General features: G+C 33.2%; 1 protein-coding gene across 2 annotated transcripts in view; it reads left to right on the forward strand.

The window, feature by feature from the left end:
• Window positions 1-20919, forward strand: part of ASPP (Ankyrin-repeat, SH3-domain, and Proline-rich-region containing Protein) — an 818500-nt gene that overhangs the window by 395044 nt on the left and 402537 nt on the right. For both annotated transcript variants that reach the window (XM_085806749.1, XM_085806750.1), the window contains one exon: window positions 4970-5025. In XM_085806749.1, the coding sequence (XP_085662875.1) occupies window positions 4970-5025 (56 nt within the window). The remainder of the gene's footprint in view (window positions 1-4969; window positions 5026-20919) is intronic.

The raw sequence follows: 20919 nt of genomic DNA on the forward strand, positions 1-20919 counted from the left end.
AGGACAGGATTTCCCTTGTTTCTGTCGGGCATTCCGAAAAGGCGAGATGGGACAGCCTTTCAGCATCCGCGGCGAGCTCCTGAAGTGTTTCGGTAGGCTTCTGTTGACGAGATTTTAATTGGAGCCTGCTGTAGTCTTTTAAACACTTCTCCCCAAAGCGCAACTCCAAGGCGCCGGACAGAGCTTCGAAATCTAACCTTTTGTTTTCGGGAAGAGTCTGAAGGATATCCGCTGCGTCGGCTCTTAGAGAAGCGGCGAGATGACAGGCCTTAGCTTGGGAATCCCATCCATTCGCATCCGCCACGATAGAAAATTGTGTCGTATACACCTCCCAGGAGGTCTTCCCATCATATGTGGATAGCTTCAGAGGTGGACGAGCAGGCATTGGTAAGAATTTAAAATCATCACTCCTGCTCCCTGCCGACGCTACGAATTTCTTTAAAGTATCCATTTCTTTAGCAACTGCAGAAACTCTCTCATCAATTTGTTGTTCGATTTGGTGTTGAACGGCACAAACTCTTCCTTCAATTCGTTCCTCCACAGCAGAAACTCTCCCTTCTATATGTTCTTTTACAGAAGAAACTCTTTCTTCTATTTCTTCTTTCACCGAAGAAACTCTTTCTTCAATATGTCCAACTTTATTTTCAACTGCGTCAATTCTGCCTTCCATAGCTTCAGATTTATTTTCTATTATGCAAGTAATTTCTCTTTTCATTTCTTCTTGACCAGCTTGAACGGCTTTCATTTCGTCCTTAACGGATTCCTGGCCCAATTTCATTTCTTCCTTAACGGATTCCTGGCCCAATTTCATTTCTTCCTTAACGGATTCCTGGCACAATTTCATTTCTGCTTTAACGGATCTAATCTCTGCTTTAACAGAGTCTTTCATCTCTTCTTTAAATGATGCTTGGCCAGCTTCCATCTTTTTTTGGAATGCAGCAAAAGCACTAATGAGCTGTCTCAATTGTTCTTCCATCGCTCTTGTTATTGGCATTCGAACCCCACTCCTGACACCAAAACTTGTTGCGTGCATACGGGTTCGTTATGAAATGAATGCACAAGTCCGATGAAAAATGAACAAAAATTTATTATTATCACAACAAAAATGCTTAAATTTTCTCAAATTATCATGCAGTATTACAATATCTCAGAGTAGTTATCTTTTAGCTACTCAAATGTCCAATAGAACGTAATTCAAAACAGCTAAAGAACGCTAATCCGCGAATTCGCTACAATCAACAAGAGCAGTTCTCTAAACAACAACAAACTAAGCAGCAACTAACTACAAACTGAGATGTTTTCCTCCTTTTATAAGATTTTAAAATCACGCGCTAGAATTTTCCAGTACTTTCTCGAAATCAAAAAGAGATATTTATTTATTTAATGCACGCGCTCTTGTATTTTCAATTTTCCGGCTTAGCTTTCTTTTAATATTCGTCACGCGCTGCACTGCGCGAGAAATAAAACCATTTAATTTATAATTGCACTAACATTAGCTTTTTAAATACCAAATTCGTAACAATATATTTATGCACATTTCTTCATTATTTAATTTCTTTAAATATAATACAGGGCGATTTTATTTCGTGGCAACAATTTGAAAAGTGATATAGCCTTTTAAAGTTTTCAACGCAAAATCGCAAAACTAAAACAATAGTCCTTCAGGGATAAAGCCCTTCTGGACTAAAAATGTTGAAAATGTTGATTAATAGCAAAATTTGAATAAAATTGTATTGTATATCCATAAAATAATACTAAATACTTAACAGATAAATAAAAGTCTGACGGCATTCTAGTTCATGAAGCTTTGTAATTCCCCGAAGGGCGGAGGAATTCCCCCATGGTTGAGAACACCTGTTAAGGAATATATCGTAAACATTATAATTTGAGGTTATTATAATTAACCGGTTTGAGGAGTTTAGGTATATTTGTAAACAAAAATATGAAATTTTATGTTCCAGTTTTAAATAATATGCAGTGGTAAGGTTACTGGGGGCGGGAAGAAATATCTTTTCCTGTATTATTATTTTATTACTTCTTTGTACGAAGTAAAAGAAGTATAGTAATGGCGAAAAATTGCGGATATCATATTTCAACAGGAATATCCATGTTAACCATTCCCAAATCCATTTGAACAATTTTTGTTTGAATTCTGCTCGTACGGACAGAATAAAGGACAGTTATTTGCAAAACAAGATATAAAATGGTTTTCATGTGGATCCAAAAGGGATTTTTTTCGTTAATGTGATTGTAAGTATGTATCCCGCATAACTCAAAAACGATTAGCCTGACATTTTGTACATGGGACTACTATGACATCAAGTTCGGCACCTTCCTTTTTATTGCAATCATCAGAAAATAAATGCGTGTATATATACAGAAATTGTTCAGTTTTTTAATCAAAAACTCATAAGTGCTTTACAGAATAAAAGAAATTTCAAATTCCAAATTTGGGCTTCCAGATGCCCATATTCGGGTGGAGGTGTACGTTATTCAAAATTTGATGGCTCTAGATACCGCTGTTTTGTCACAGTGCGAGAACCATATATACGTTTATGCAGATTTTTCATGATTCTTTATTATTTAATTTCTTTAAATATAATACAGGGTAATAATATTTGGTGGCAGTCATTTATAGTGTGTGAAACGTCGTTTATAGTGAAACGCCACAAAATGCCAAAACGAAATTAATAGCCCTTCTGGGCTAACGCCCTTTAGGATAACAAGAAACTTCATCTGTCGAAATATCTCAACTAAAGTTTCAACTGTCGGAATTATGGGAGTTATCGACTAATATCTTTTTAGTAAATTATGGCCTCCGAAACGGGAAAGTGGTTAACCACGCTGACTGCCGTACCAAATGGCCCGTATTCGAATCCCGAAGAAAGCATTTTTGTTTGCAAATGTATAGTGTATGTGCAACATGGGGAGAAAGAAAATATTCGGTGAACCGGAAGTCCTCTCGAGAGGTTCGTGTTAAGGGAAGAAGTGGGAAACCCTCAGTTCCACCTCCCGGGATACACTGTTACAAAATTCAGGGCAAAACTGAGCATAAAATCAGACTGTCAATTAAATGGTGCCTAAGGCTCTCGCCAACGCCGGTTGTAATCTTGAACTATTTGTCACGATAATAATTCGTCGGATTCTTTTGATTATATCAATAAATGAGATTAGTAGCAACAACATCATAAATAAATTATTTTATTGCAACAAATATTTTGATAATATTTATTTTGTAAAAAATCAAGGCTTACAATACTAAAAAAATACTAGATTAGGAAAAAAATAAGGAGTTTGTATTTCACTAGTTAGTACAAAATTTATGTAAATAAATATAAAAAATACATGTGTCGGAAAATAAATGCGAGCATTGTATTCATAAAAATAAAATTTTAAATTTGTCTCCCATCCTATTACTTACCCAAGAGCATCAAAGTAGAGAGCCTGTACAATTCTGCTTATTTTTCTGCATTTATCAGTAACAACAGCTTTAGAAATGTTCATTATCCTTAAATTAGAATCTAATTATCAGAACTAAATCGCTCGGAATCCAACATGCCTAATTAGTGCTGTTCTGTCGAGAGAAATTCGATATAACTAATTAACTTTATTTGTATCATATTTTTAAAATATTCTTTTCTCGTTCAGAAGTCTGGCTTCTAGATTTATATCGCAGTATAATATCTGGCTGATCTTTGTCACAGATTCAGGGAATGTTCTCACGTTTTTAATGACTTTAAATTAGCGAGTAAATTAAAAATAACTGGCAACAGCTTTTGCACTGAGAGATAAATTATCATCTGCTTCAGTGAGAATATTCACAAGCTAAAAATGGTTAATATGAATACGTTTTGTACAGAAGGCTATGGTTTTGAATGCAATCCGCGGAGGTATCTTGACATATATAGAAACATGATAAACAGTGTATTCATAACATGTGAATTGTTAATTGTTTTCCAAAAAACGTAGGTTCTAACGCTTGTTTATGCCGCCCAGACGGTAAAATGGTTAGGGGTGCCTGATTGCGCTACTGAAGGGCGCGGGTGTACGAATATGTGCGAATTATATTTGGACTAAGCCTAAATTTCGAATTCGGGAAGAATGAATCAAGCAAGTTTAATAAAAAAAGAGATATTAATAAATATATATCAAATTCAATGTCATTTCAGAAAAAGTCCAATTTTGTGTTAAAATGCGTATATTAGAATAATAAATTTAATACTTATCCCAAGTCGCGCGGGTCGAGACATAAAAAACACAAGTTGAATTTCATCAATCGGCCCAGTAGACTGGGAGCTATAGAACTGACTTTTCTTCCCCCCCCCCCCGCAGTATAAAAGGGAGATGTTCGGGAATCGCTCTCTGCTTCTCTTTGGAGTAGGTGATCTGTTTTAGAAGCAGCCACTAAATAAAATTGTCCTCCACCTTCGCTTCGTCTAGCGATGCATACCTCTCAAAATTCGCGGGAGGAATGACAATTTACGACAGCAGAACACTTTTGCTTACCAGTCAATAACGCTTTGTACCAGTTTAACGTCCATTTGACCCAAGCATTCTTTACCAGATGTGCTTATTTTGGTCCCTCTATTGATTTAACATTTCTTCTGGATCTTTTTGAATCACTCTTTATGTACAATTTTGCGAAATAACCCTTAACGTATGAAATGTTATGAAACAATTAATAAATGTGTATATTATGTAAATCAGCAGGAACACTTCTGCTCTTTTTACAAGGATGGCGATTATCTCAGAATCACATATTACGCTTTTCTAACTGTTAAGAATGTATAAAATACTTGCAACCTCTTCAATGTAAACCGTTTGGAAAGAATTGTATTTTAGCATTCTGTTTCGTAATAATTTACTCGTTGTAAATATTTTACGTACTTTATTTATTTAAGACTCATGTTATATTATGTCCAATACATTTGAATTGCCTTTTTAAAATGATTCCATTCTTTACTTTTAGGACCGCGGCCATTCTCACCCACTGCCATGAAAGAAAACAGAGCTTGGCGTCGAAAGGTAAATTCCCTATACTTGCTTATTAAATTATACTTTACTGCAACGTGGGGCTTGCCTATTATCATTACGTAAGGGTAGAACCAGCATCAGGCCTGCCTCATAAATAAAGTCTTTCTCCAAACACATGAAAAATGAAAAATATTTAATTCTACAAAAATAATAAAGTTTATATGATATATTTTAATAGTAAAATTGAGATCGATTTTATACCTTTCTGGAAATACATGATTTATGTAGTGTATTTTCAATAATATTATTTGGGCGCAATTTTTTAAATAATCATAATTTTGCGCATGCGCAGTGTTTTCCACCATCCTTTGCTCGCAAACGGCACTCCATTTTGCGATTTTGCTCTCCATTTGGCACTCCATTTTGAATCAGTCAGCAGTGCATACGTTTTGTATCATATCATTGTAACGTTTAAGAAGATCAAGCGGAAGTCACTTGGGAAATAAGGTCCGTTGTTATTCATTTGTTAACGGAAGGATATGCGACATCGGCACAAATTTCATTGTCAGATCTGTGAACAGAATAAATAGTTCATAAATGATATAGTTCGTAAGTGGATTGTTTAAGAATAGGCCAGCTGTTTGCAGTCACCGATGATTTTTGTGCGTGTGATAATCATTATGATTCGTGATAACAACCGATTCACCGTTTCCACGCAATCAGACAATTTTCCCGCAAGTTTCACGATCAGGTCTTCACAAAATTATGTTGGAAAAGCTGAGTCACAGGGAGTTGTGTTCAAGATAGATTTTGAAGATGAAAACAAAACGGAAAGACATATTAAGCAGTGAATTTACATTTCGGATCCTATGCATTGCAGAAGATGTTGAACTGTCGAGGAAGAGGGTGAATCGTGAAGAAACGAATATTCCAATCTCCAATCTAAAACATCTACGTGTAAGTGTCTACCAAAATTATTTTGCTTTCACGACAATATAAGACAGCACCGTACTGCTAATGCTCAAACACAAGCTGTACTTAAATCCTTTTTGTTGGAAACATTTTTTTATAGCCCACATTGAGCACCATGAGCGCATTTCTAAACTGCACATTGGTATCGCAACCATGGCAGTAGCTTTTGAAATAGACCAATAGCCTTCAACTTGTCTTTTATTAAACTGAAATTTTTGAACAGTTTCTGGCTTTATAATTTTACTAGAGTTTAATGATCTGATTTTCTAAAAAGTTATAAACCTCCTTCCTCACATCCTTGTAGTTAGTTACATTCAAATTGTTTTCTGAAGATCTACATATCAAAATTCAGTCAATCAAAATAATGGAATCTTCATAGATATCACTGTAATTTTACTTACAGTGAAATTTAAATTTCACAAGCAAAATTTAAAAAACAAAATTTTCTCATTGGTTACAAATAGGGGGCACAATTCTCATAAAACAACATAATTTTTGCAATTGGCTATTGCAAACTATTGCAACTCATTATTCCAATGTGGTAAGCTTCTCACACTGTTACGATAACAATGTCCAATTATGAAGTTCCCGCATCGAAAGACTATTACGCCTCCTTTTTTATTTAAAAATGCTCTTCGCCGGCCAGTGATTCTAAACCGCCAAAGAAGTGAAAGTTATCCTCTGAGGTAGCACATTTCTATGCTACGGATCTATGGAAATATATTTATTCTATAATAGAGTTTCAACAGCAACGAAAATTGTATAGAAAAATAGCTGAAGAATTGTAGAGTATATAGGGGGTAGAATAAACAGTTTAATTTTTAACATAAAACGGTTCTTATTTAAAATATAAAGTGTATAAGCAGAGGGAATTTATAGTGGTACCTCGTATACATTTAGCTTGGTATACGTCATGTTTGGTATATATCAGCTTGATATACTACGTCATGTTTGGTAAACATCATGTTGGTATACTTCATGTCGTTTTGGTATACCTCATTTTTAATTTGGTATACGTCATGTCATGTGGGTATACCTCATGTTCAATTTGGTATATGTCATGTCAAGTTTTTATACCTCATGTTCAATTTAGTATACGACATTTATTTGGAATACGGTTCGAGTTCAGTGGATCATTACGACTGTGAGCACTGCACTTGTTGATCTCATTCGAGACAATGCTACGACTGCCTATGAACATCAGTACGCCTGTTATTATTATTTAATATACAATTCATGTAATAAAGCTGAATTTTCAAATGATTTTGTGCTTTTCTGCTTAAAAGTTTTGCAAATTCATTAACAGTGAGTTTTAGGAAAGTTAACGAAGAAATTTGTTATAATCACCGTCGAGGTGGGAAAAAAAAAAAAAAAAAGAAAAGATTGTTGAAAAGTATGAAGATGGCATGCGCATCCGGGACGTAGCTTTCGTATACCGTATGCCGAGTATGATGATGTCTACGTTTATGGAAATCAAAGACGCTAATTAAATCGACTATCCTTGTTTTTTTACAATACGAGAATTGCAAACGAGGTGAAATGGATTAACAGTCGAAGATAATAGAGCATCTTTAAAAGTTGATTTTGATCTGGATAGCAGGAAAGCATTTATGCGTGCAGTGCAGTGCTTCATTTATGTACGACATGTATTTCATCCACTGCATTTGTGTTTTAGTATTAAACAGTGCTGTAATAGTGACAAAAGGATTTTTTATAAGAACGTTAATTAATTATTTTTTCTTTATTTTTTATTGGAAAAGTTCATTTGGTGTACGTCGAAAGATCTGGTACATCTTAATGACGTATTTCAAGGTGTCATTATATTTGCAATCCCTATTTTGGTTTCATATTTCTATAGGGTGAAAATTTTCATAGCAGAGTGTTTAGTTATGCGATTATTAATGAACATAAGTTCATAAGTTTGCTTCGAGCGTATTACATATGAACTTTTGGCATTGCTCATGGTTAAATAATATAAATATATGTAAAAAAAATAATATTTTATATTATACCCAAAGGGGCTCTGTTTTTCATTTACACATACCTACACGTTTCGAGAGCATTTGGACTAATAATATTTAAAATCAGCATATCTTTAAAGTTTCTGATAGGCAGTCTCGCGCGCAGGAGATAAAATATTTCGTACAGTGCGTTGCCACTGCTCGCTTTGAAAGCGACGTGTTTGTTAATCAAAAATTCGTTACAGTTTAAAAAATATGAAATGAATAATAAACAAATTAGAAATTTAAGATTCGGGCTTCTGAATGACCATATTCGGGTGGAGGGCTATGTTATTCAGAATTTCATTGCTGTAGGTATCGTTGGTTTTTTTCACGGTGCGGAAAATTTACATACATTCATGCAGATACATCAAAACATATTTATTTTTGTAATGCCTTATTGTATTATATATTCAGCAGACGTAAAATGTATATACTCTCTCTTATCTTTGCAATACTTTAACTATATTCTGTTTCACTATTTAATTAATGGCTGGGATACAGGTTTATTCCAGAGAGAAAAATGTATTTCTCTTTCCTCTCATCAGACATTTTAAATAAAAACACAATTTTTCTCCTTGGAAAAAAACCTACTGTGTTTTTATAAAATGTGACATCCATATTTTTATGCGTTGTAAAATTTTCGTGGTTGAAAATACCAGTAAACATTTATTTAATAAATGAGTATGCCTTAGTAATTCAACACGTCATTGATTTATTTAATCCTTTTACCTCTTCCAGTCTGCTTACTTCAAATTTAAAAAAAAAAAAAAAAAAAAAAAAAACTTCGAAGATTAATATTGCATTCAAGATATTGAGTTTTTTTTTTTTTTCCAAGTCGGAATCGAATGTCAGGAAAATAGCAGAGGGAAATTAAAATTTATTGCAAACTCATTTCTCGATTTGTAAACTTGAAATAAAAAAAACCAAACTTCTTTACGAAGAGTAAAAGAAAGAAAAAAGCGATGACAGCTGTAACTGAACGACGCGAAGAATAAATACAGACTTTATTTACTGAATTGCAGTTTATGCAGCTGATATTATTATAGAGTGAGAATTCTGTTTAAAGAATGGTCAAGTTACTTGAAGCACCAGCTGCGAAGTTTTGAAATCTAATGGCGGGCACTTGTCTATTCGACAATGACCACTCTAAGGCCAGACATAATGGCCATTTTATTGTGGAGAGACCTAATTCGCGGCCACCGTTACCTCTTATGAAGGGACGGACAGTTACAACCATGCCTTCATCGGGATTTGAACCCGAGCCTCTTAGCATCGCAGTCGCCTTCCCTAACCACTGTATGGTCTGAGCGGCTTTTTCGGAGAAATTTTGCAAACTTTTTGCGCTTAACCACGCATACGATCTCGCAAGTACTGCTGTCGTATGAAACACAAGATCTTAAGCTTCCGCCCAGTTTCGCAAACAACTAGTTTCCAAAGTGTTGCCATTCGTTGTGAAATAAGATCTTTAAATCTTTAATTATTTAATTTATAATTGGAATTATAACTGCTTAACAAACTAAGTGATTTAAGAGTAAAAGTACTTATTATAAAAACTAAACCTGTATTTTATTTTGCTATTAAAATATCTTAAGCAGAGTTCCAAAATTTTCAAAATGCTGTTGAGTTTTTACCCTATATTACCAAGCTATTCATTATATACTTTATGTCTAAAATGTTGCCTTTCAACGAGAAGTAAAATCTTTAATTTATCAAGCAGTTACCAGGTTTTATCATTTACTGAAGATCTTCAGTTTATCTTCAAATTAAAAATTCTTTGCAAACTCATCAACTTAACAATAATAAATCCATTTGTTAATTAAGTTCTTTATTTTGCTTTTTAATTTTTCTAACTAATATGATTTAAAATACAGATAACTTATAATGCATCCAGTTGATAATGATGATCAGCTGCAGCATTATTCTAATTAAAAACTATTTTTCATGCCATATACTATTACATGACTTGGTACAGAATCGTTCGATACTCCTCTGTTATCAGGACCGGATTCAGAAGTGCATGTTTGTATGCACGTGTATATGTATATATGTGTGTAAACACGCAGACACACATGAATGTACACTGCGAAAAAAATATGGGACAGTTCTTGTATCTCCCGTTCTTCTGGACCGATTGACGAAATTCAAATTGTATTTTCCATATCTCGAAAGCGCGACTTGGGATATATATTAGATTTATATACAGCATTGTTCTAGGATAGGTATTTTGTCAAACAATCGGACTTTTGTTTTTAAACGACATGTCACTTTTTTCCCATATTTCGATTCCATGATTCAAATTATGCCTAAATATTAAATTTTGGAAAATTTGGTGAGAAATTCAAAAATTCATCTTGGATTGTTTTTTTCAGTTTGCGCCAAGAATAATTCACTTCGCAAACTTCTTAATTTATAGCAACCTATTTTCCTTTTCTTGTTTTCATTGTAAACGAACGGAAAAAAGTCGTCGTTCATACTTTCAAATAATTTTAACAAGGTGCGTAAACCACATTTTCATTATTATCGCTTATAATAAATACGCCAAAATGTAAATTCACGTATACCTTAGGAAATTTTGAATAAAAAAAATGTAATTTTTTGTAGGTATCCTTACAAACACTTCTACTATAAGATGATGGCAAAACATTTATAGGTTATAATTCAATTTTTTTCGCAAAATTTACAAAAATTATTTAAAAATACAAATTTTAAAATAAATCATAAAACATGGGCGAGTTATGTTTGGATTAAACCTAAATTTTGAATTCTGGAAGAAGGAATCAAGTAAGTTTAATAAAAAAAAGAGATATTAATAAATATATATCAAATTCAATTAACATTGAGAAGCTAAAATTTTGAAAGCTAATTTTTTAAAAACTACTCGTGCGATTCGATTTGTATAAAACTTGGCAGTTTGCCATAATTTGAGTAGTAGAATCGAAATATGGAAAACAATTTGCATGTCATTTCAGAAAAAATCCGATTTTATGTCAAAATACCTATATTATAACAATGCTATATATAAATCTAAAGCATATCCTAAGTCGTGCTTTCCAGACATGAAAAACGCAAGTTGAATTTCGTCAATCGGCCCAGCCAGAACGGGAGATATAGAAAACCATCCTCCCCTTTTTTTTCTCAGTGTACATACATGCGTACATGAACATATCCATCCATCCATCCATCCATCCATACGTGCATACATACATACATTTCTGGACCTGGTTCTGATAATAAAACAGTACCAATAGTTCTGTTTTTAAGTAAAAACTTAAATGATTTGTTCAAGTATACTATTCTGTTGACAGGTTTTTGTCGGTTTCATAAGTTTATAACTAACGGCAGTTTCCTATGTTGCAACAAGCAGCACAAAAAGTTCGTTCCGCATTTTCAACATTTGGCGTGCACAAATTCTAATGTACTGTGCAGAGAATTGCATAGAATTGCATAGAACAATAGAAGCACTGTGCAGAGATATTTACTTTTTTGCTTCAATATCCTCGACCATATATCTTAGATTGGGCAGAATATTCCTGCATTTCGATATAGTATCAGGCTTCGAAATAGGTCCTGGAAAATGACCCGCATTCTGTAAATGTTCTCAGATTAGCTGATAGGAATTTTGTTTATGCAGCTTATGGTCATAAAGGTGTTTTCGTGGGACCAAAAATATATTCAGGTGTCAAATAATCATACTTTTGAGATATACTCTTTTCAGAACTCAAAGATCCGTACAAAAATTGTTTTGTAAAAGAATTTCTGGATTTGTATTCTAGCTCCGTTTTGTATATAAAAGAGGCACTAAATTTAAATCACCTGACTATTTAAGTAGATCAGGTGTCGGTGAAGTTAAGGGCACTTGGTACTCCAAAATCGATTCAGTTACCGATTTTCCAATTTTTTCCTAAAACATTTTTTGCTAAAAAAATTGGAAAGCCCCTTATTGAAAAAAAATTTTGGAAGAATCTGATGATAAAAAATCTTATGTTGATACCAGTCGACTTCCTTGTACGGTTTATTAAATATCCTTTTTAGGACAGCAATAAACTGACATTAAATATTGTTAGATATTTATTAGGAGATCGGCTAGTCCATTATGACGTTAATTCAGCTCCTATATACAGTTACAGAATCAACGCAGCTGGTTCTTCTGTTTTAGTTCGGTTTGAGACGCTTGATCGGCTAGTCCATTATGACATTAATTCAGCTCCTATATACATAATTACATATATAAACAGTTATTATATATGCAGTTAGATTTCATTATTTGTCGAAAATTATTTTTTTATTTGACATTGCCAAAATTTGAATATTTTTGTCATTTAAAACATTATGTTGTTGGAAGTAAAAGACTACAACCAACGGTTGCGAAAATAAAATCCCAGCCAAGGATTTTTGAACCGGCTTATGCGTTGGGTGTATATGTGCGTATATGTAAGATAAAAAATATGTAAATCTCAAATTATAATTTTAAAAATAAAATTCTGAAAGCTTTCAGATTTTATGTTAAGCCAAAAAGGGCGCTTTTCTAACGTTTTGTATATTACCTTTATTGATTTAAACATCATAGTCTTCGGACTTAAAATACATAAAATTCGATTCGACAGCAATATCATAAAATGTTATAAACAACATATCTTTAGAACTTCCGATACACAGTCTCGCGCGCTGGAGATAAAATGTTCTTTTCCTTGCAGTGTTCCCATTGCTCAGTTTGAAATTGTTGAGTATGTTAACCAAAAATTCGTTAAAGCTTGACAAAATTTTAAATAGATAATAAAACAACTTCAAAATTCGGGCTTCTAAGTGCCCGTGTTCGGTTGGAGGACTACGTTGTTTAAAATTTGATGGCTCTAGGTACCATTATTTCTTCAAAATGCAAATTTTCCGTAAGAAACGCTTTTTTCTTCTGTCTGCTTCAGACTGCAAAATATTTTTTTTTAATTGTAGAAAATCACTCAATTAATATTTTTGTATCATTCTTATTTTAAAAGAGGGCGAAAAGTTTACTGTATAATCTTTGAAAATTTGAAAACTTTATTTATATCTAATGTATTTTTAGATATTAAATTTTTTAAATCGTAAGCGTCAAACAGTCTAAAAATTTTGCCGAAAATTCGAAATTTAAGTTCGAATTTTATAGAAGTTAGTATGTTTGTTTCCTAAACGAAGATATGTGCAAAGAATCATTTAAATATCAAATAAAGAAAATCTAAATCGAATTTTGGAAAACTCGCTTCACCACCTTATTATATCTTCATTCACAAACATTTTTTTCTACAAAATTTGAATTCAACAGCATATCAGGAAATAGGTTAAAAATCGACGACAAAATTCCAACCTGAGTGAAACAGTTTGAGTGAACTAAATAAAAGTTAATAGTAATTTAAAGTTTTATTTGTATTGCTATGAAACCTGCGAGAACTTTTAATCCGATAATATTCAATGATGAATAAAATAAAGATTTCATATAAATGATTCTGAACACGTCCTGTAGCCTTTCTAGGAGGGATTAAATTATAATTTGGCCCACGTGAATATCAATTAGACTGTTATCATTATCTTCACATTACTCAAGTCAAGCAATATATTCTACAATAATAAATTTCTAGCTGTTCTGATAAATAAAGGAAGTCATATGGTTGCCACATCAGAGTATCTAAGGCTTGATTATCGACTCCGGAGTATATTAGGTTTCCGACTGCAGAGGTTTCAAGGGAACGTAACTATGTGAGAATCAACGCAGCTGGTTCTTCTCTTTTAGTTCGGTTTGAGACGCTTGATCGGCTAGTCCATTATGACGTTAATTCAGCTCCTATATTGACGTAAAGATATTTGCCAACAAATACATCTTGAGCATAGTTTTATTTTCTGGCTTTTAATGGGTTGGATTTGATTCACTGAACATCAAAACCAAAAAAATAAATTCTATTATATATACGTTTCTTTTCTGCAGAAGGACAGAAATATAATTTTTTCCCCGTAGAAATTCTCCCATTTTTATAAAATTATATAGCAGAAGTTCCTACAGAATATTTTGTATACACAATTAGGTGGTAAATGTAGATTTTTCAAAAATTAATTTTATATTTCTCATTATTTTAAATGTTCCCAAATATTTATTTTTTAGTACGCTACTTTTCCTTCTTTTAAAGTCTTTTATTTCAGTAAACTTTCACCATATATATTTTAAGCAGCATATGTTCGACGATGTGGCCATTAAAGTATTCCTAACATTTAACACTTACTCCTATAACGGGTGATCATAAAACAACTTCCTCGATATATGAAGCCCTAGCGGCCTATATGCTCAACCAATCAAAATTTCAGATATTGTTATTTGAAGGTATGCACTCGAATTTGTGATGATTTGTAGAGACATTAGGTTGTTTTAAGCAGGAAATGTGAGAAAATGTGCAATGCCCTCGCCGGGACTCGAACCTGGACCTCTCGAATACGCGCCAAGTGTGCTACCGTAACACCACGAAGGAATGCTGAAAGGAGAGAGAAAATACCTTATATACTCCTGGGCGTGGCCTGTTATGACCATAAGACCAACTTGTTTGGTTAGGTAGGTCGGCTGCGGCCAATTCTGGTACCTTATATACTCCCCCTTTTAAAAGGCGACTGGGGATGAGGGGACTCTACTACATCTAAATTCACTGGATTATCTGTTTAAAGGTAAACATTTTGATTTAAAATTTTTTACTGAAGTATTATGTTTTTCCACTTTTGTTTTTTCACCTTCGTTTTCTGTTCTTTAAGAAAAATAATTCTCTATTTTTTTAAGATTATTCTAATTTTTCTATTAGAATTTACTTTGTTTTTTCCTTGCTTTGGAGAAGGGCCAGAATTTTTGGGTGAACTATTATAATTATAATTAAAATACACTGAAACGGTTCATAGGCTTATTCTAGATACAGAAAAGCAAGGATTTTTGTAGAAGAGATATTTCAATTAATTTCAAAGTTCTCTCCCGTGATGCAGTGACATTTTAATTGAATTCCTCTCCTGTTTTTGTTCATATTTCATTAAATTTCATAAATTTTTGAAAGGGAATTTTGCTTGTTTGAAATGTTTTGGTTTTAACACTTTGAATTGCTTTGTTGCATTTATATGATTATTGGAAATTTATTAATTATGAATTTCAATTTCCGGTCTTTGTGAAAGTTCTAAATTTCTTGCTTTATGTCTTTAATGATAATTTTTCAACAGTTTAATGCGCGAAAATATTACGCATGTTTGTGTTTTGTTTTCAAAAGAATTGATTTTGTAATTATATATATCATATATCCAACTGCAATCAAAAAGGGCGGTGCACAACTACATGTTATAGCTGTTCCATATAAAAAATTAACGCTAAGTGTACGCGTTTTTGAGTTATGCGATATACATCTTTATATACAGATATCACGAAAAAATATCTTCTGAATGCATTTTAAAGTCATTTTACAATCTGTTTTGGAGAAAATAATCCTTTATTCTGTCTGTTCATACAGATGTATAAAAAAATGATACGAAAACAAAACACCATTCAAATGGATTTGAGAGCAGTCAAAAAGGATATTTTCTTTGAAATATGATAAATTTCAATACTTCCTTTACTTCTAAAAAGGATGTAAAAATTAGTATAGTCTCTACGTGAAGAAAAAGAGGAAAAGTGGAGAAGAGAAAACTCATGGAAATGAATGAGATAGATAATTCATGGAAAGGATTATCATTGAAAATGTTGAGGCCACATCTAAGTGTCATTTAAAAGTGTTACTGACTCTCGAAATTTTCAACGCGAGATGTTTACTAACCGTTGCTTGTCATTTCCTTCTCCTTTTAATTATTAGATTGAATTTTGATTTCTTACTCAAAAGGAATAATTTGCAATTTAATGAGGACATTTTATTTTAGTTTCCATTGCGAATGGGCGATAAGTCGTTCTGCAAAGCCATTCATAACGATAGTGGTTTTTTAATTTCTTAAAGGCCTTTAAAGAAGAAAAAAGTTGTTTTTATAGATAAAGTTCTTTAATTAGATTTCGAACAAAAGTGTGAGGGGGAGAAAGCTTAAGCTCTTTGTCGTAATCATTAATTTTTTAACTCCTCATTAAGTTTTTTTACTAGTAACTTGAATGCTGATTCTTTTTCTAAGATGCATGAAACTTTCGCTTTTACTGAAGACTCGGTCCTGCTTAATTAATATCAATTTTTACTCACGCAAGTAATTAAACGGGATTTAATAAAAAATGTTTTTTAATTTAGTGTTTCTCAGGAGCTAGAGCGATAAAAATGAAACTGAAATTTTATTTTTAAGTTTTCAACAAGTTAAATATCTTGACAATATGTAGTACAAGTAGTGTAATCTATTGAATTCTTTTTGTGTATCACAAATGCATGAAATCTGAGTTCTTCTCCCCCGCTGAAAGTAAAGCAGTTTTAGCAAAGTATATGTCTTGCTTTCATAAGCCGAACGACAAGAAATAGTTACAGTGATTTTGCATTATAGGAAATTTTATACACTGATAAACCCAGGAAAATAGGGATCAACTCATGCTAAAAAATGGCACACAAAAACCTAAAAATAAATACATTGTTGCGTGCATGCAGGTTCGTAATAGACTGAAAGCACAAATCCGATAAAAAGTTAATAAAATTTATTCTTATCACAAGAAATAAAACAAAACTCTTGATTTTCCGTCAAAGATATTCGAGCAATATTACTCAGCAGTTATATTTTGAACTGCTAAAACGTTAACTAGAACGCAATCCAAAGCGCAGAGAAAGCTAATCCGATCTGACCGCGAATTCGCTACAATCAACAACAAGAATTAAGTAAACAACTGAACTGAGAAGTTTCTCTCCTTCTTTTTAAAGCTTTTTAATCGGGCACGAGAAAGTTCTGGTAATTTCTGTTTTATGGAGATTTCTCGAAAGCAAAAGAGTAGAATTACGGTTACAGCTAACGCAATAGTCAATTGCATTTATTCAATTTAAATATAAATTACGAGATATCTATTTATTAAATGTTGGCGTAGCTTTCTCTTACAATATGTCTCGTGCTGCATTACACGGGGACATAAAACAATTTTAATTATAATTCTACTACAAATAATTAACTAAATACAAAACCCGTAACAATATCTTAAAAGCAACGACATCAATATAATTACATAAAAAATTTTAATGTTAATAATATGATTTCATTTAATCACAATATGTAATAACAAAACAGACCTAATAGTATTACAGGGATTATTTAAATTTCCTAATGTTTGTTTTTAATTTTGAAGCCCTTTCCTTTAATTTCTTGTTTTCCACTTACAACTCCTTTCCAGAATGAAATTTCAGTATCGCATTTTATATAAATGAAGTAGAACCAGTATTTAATGGGAAGTTCAGTCACTTCCGTAGAAGAGCTCAGAAGTTCTCAGTAGATCATGTTCACCCTTGTTCCACATCGTTGCTTTAAGCCGATCTTACTACCTTTGGCTGTAATCTTAGGTGCCGTTTATTATTCGTCGGTGAGGTTTAATTACAGGTCAACTCGCTTAGTTATTTTCGTACAGCTTCGGCTAAAGTGTAGCTAGTTAGAATTAGTTTAGTTCCTTATTTTCTGTCTTAAGTTAAAACCCAAGTAGAGGCTTTACTGTAAGCCCCAGAACGGCCGTTTGTAGTATTATAATTCTCCCACCTTCTTGGCGTGTCTTCGTGGTGTAGTGGTTCTGCACGCTGGGCCGGGTTCGATTCCCGGTGAAGGCGGTTGCTAATTTTTCATCTTGCCTGCTTCCAAAAAATACCTAATGTCTCTACAGTATTTCTTTGAGTGAATAAAAGGGCATTTTAACCCTTCTTTGGACTTACATTTTATAGTTGCAAGAAGACCAGCAAAAAGTCGCTAGATATTTCACTAAAGTTCTACTAGACAAGGACAAGTAAATCAGCTAGAATTTTATAGTATATAACATAATGGAATATAATTACATAAAGGAGAGCTTATAATTTAGTTATGGTAATGTCTGGAGTCAACAAATGCTGGGTTGATGAGAGGGGATCTCCAGCGAAGGTAAAAGTGTTAGAATATTAGCATCTATACTATAGATATGCTATTCGTTTGCTAACTGATTCTAAAAGCCAATTGATTTCATTGAGCGAAAAAACGCTGATTCGTCAAAAAAGAGCAGCTTTTCTGCTTTTCTTTTAGTGTCGCCCAGACGGTATGGTGGTTAGGGGTGCCTACTATGGTACCGAAGGGCCTGGGTTCGAACCCCAGAGAAAACATGGATAGTGTCGGTGCGACATGGTGGCACTTTAAATATGCGGCGAGCCAAAATTCCTCTCGTCTGGATTGGTGGGAGGGGACAGGGGTGGGATACTCCCAGATTTCCGCCCCCCGGAGTGCTCTTCCTCAAAACTGCCGTGGAAATAGAAGGTCCATCATCTCTTCGGAGTAGGCTCTGGCAATCATTGTTCCATATAATATGAACACGACAGCAAAAACATCTCTTTTAGTGTTTACGCACCGCAGGCTCTTGTTGGATGCATGCCAGTAAAATTCGATTTCGATTTTAGGAAAGAAAAGATTGTTTATCCTCTGTTGTTAAAAGTAAGTTAAATTTTTACCATCCTCTAAGTGTTTGAAAACAAAATTGTTCTAGAATTTTATTGCTAGTTCCTTAGAGATTTTATGGAATCTCAAAGCTACAGTTGAAAGAAATCAGTCCAGGGAGTTAGGTATTTGATTGAGTCGATTCTTCCGACCCCATTGCTCGTTCGGTTCTTTCCGCTCTTCCTTTTATCCTTGCTAACCGTTCTTGATTCATACCTCGTTCCCGATATTTTCATTGAGGATATTGTTAGTGAACGGTGCGTCATAAAATAGGACATATTCAGCTCACTGAGCGGACGGTTCTGATCTGATCCCATAAAATGTTTCCCATAAAAATCTCATGTTTCGTTCATCTCTAATCTATAACTTCTCTGTCAGGCTTCTGAAGTTTTTCTTCTGTCGCTGATATGAAAGGCTTGAAAAACCTTACCTGAGTTAAGAGACTTATAACTTTTTATAGATCTTAGATGACTCGAATTTTCTGCAAAGATGAAAATTTGGATTTCTTTCATTTAGCTGAAACCCGTGCCGTAATTTGTTACTCTAAAATAGTCACTTCAAGACCGTTGCATTCCCATTTGGCGATCGTAACTCGTATGGTCATCATCGTGCAGCATTTATTTTCTCTACGTAATTTGAGATGTCAGTAATTCAAGCCAGCCACATTATTTGTAATTCAAATCAACCTTCATTCGCGTGCTTTTCATGAAGCGAAGCACAATAAACAGAAATAAAGTAAGATAAAAAATTAAACGATTCGACTTTTTCCAACAGCTGTTTACCCACGGTTATGAGTCAAATCGTGTGGCAGAAAATAACCTTGAAATCCTTTTTACTTCCTTGTACGAAGTAAAAAGGAAGTATTGTAATCGCGAAAAATTTCGGCTATCATATTTCAACGAAAATATCGATTTTGATCGCTATCCAATGCAATTTAATGATGTTTTTGCGTGACATCCGCAAGTAAGGACAGAATAAAGTACTCTTCCACCCCAAAAAAATATAAAACTGATTTAAAATGAATTCTGAAAGAGAATTTTTCGTGACGTCTGTGCGTACGTACATACGTACGTACGTACGTATCTCGCATAACTAAAAAACGAGTAGCCTCAGAACATTGAAATTTTGTATGTAGGACTACTATAACGTGTAGATGTCCACCTCGTATTTTGGTTGCAATCGGCCGCACCAAAAGTATATAAATATATGTATATAAATATGTAAGATAAAAATGTAGGAATCAGAATTATAATATAACTATAAACATTAATTCTTCCTCTCTATTCTAAAATCGTAATAACTTATCTGCATTGCGTCATTCAAATTAATCATGCGATCTTACGTAACCGTTAATACCAGATGCCTCTTGACGACCAATCACCGAATTGTAAACCAAAACTTTTCTCTTCGCGTGCTTCCATCCTTCATAACTACGCACTTCAGCTTTTGCTCTCTACTCTTGCTAAGATGTAATTTCGCTGGCTTGCTTTCTATCGCAACAATATCAAAAATGTAAATCTTCTGTGGAAAGGCACGACTAGAGTGCCAAGTGATTGTGGCCACAAATATCAGTTGGAAATAAAAATGAAATTAAAACTGCCTCGACTGCCAAGTTCTTTAAATACTACGCAATCAAAATTCTTCTTCAATATGGATCTAAGCACGCATCGACACTGCTCCATCTTTTCCTTGTTTTGCTCTTATTATGACATATATATATATATATATATATATCCACTGTGTTACTCGGCTCAGTGAGCTCAGTTTCTTTATTCGTATATCTTCATAAATTGTGCAATTTTTGCTTTAAAAATGACTGAATTATGTTGTTCTTATTTTCCGGTTAAGGTTTTTATGCTTTTAGTAAATCTGCATGCAATGTTTGTGGATTATGAACAATTTAAAATTGTTTTAGTGCAGCTAAGCTTAATGAATTTTGTGATGGCGGACATGTTTGTTTACATTTTAAACTCGGCAAAATAGCGGATTTGTTGTCAGTCTAGAGAAACTGAGCTTCGCAACAACAAAGATAACGCCTTCTTTTATTATTGGGAATTAAATCATGCTTAATCCATTCTGGAATTTATTCGAGGAAATAAAGTCTTTCAGATTTACTTCGTAATTTTTAATATAGATATTTTGAGTTTTTATTTATTTTTGCCTTGTCGAGAAGTGAGAATTAAATTAATTAAATGAGAAATACTGAATCGTATCGTCTGTAAAAAACTGTTTCTTTTGGTTTTGTGTGCTTAATTTTTTTTTTTTTTTTTTTTTTTTTTTTTTTTTTTTTTTGTACATTGTTTTATATTTATTATAGTATTTGAATAGAACATGTGGCAATGAGTATTTAATTCTTCAATGGATATAAATTTATATG

Source organism: Stegodyphus dumicola, chromosome 12 (genome assembly GCF_044657685.1).
Source record: "Stegodyphus dumicola isolate Sdum_Otavi_A_Nest chromosome 12, ASM4465768v1".
In the NCBI taxonomy this organism is placed as follows: Eukaryota; Metazoa; Arthropoda; class Arachnida; order Araneae; family Eresidae; genus Stegodyphus; species Stegodyphus dumicola.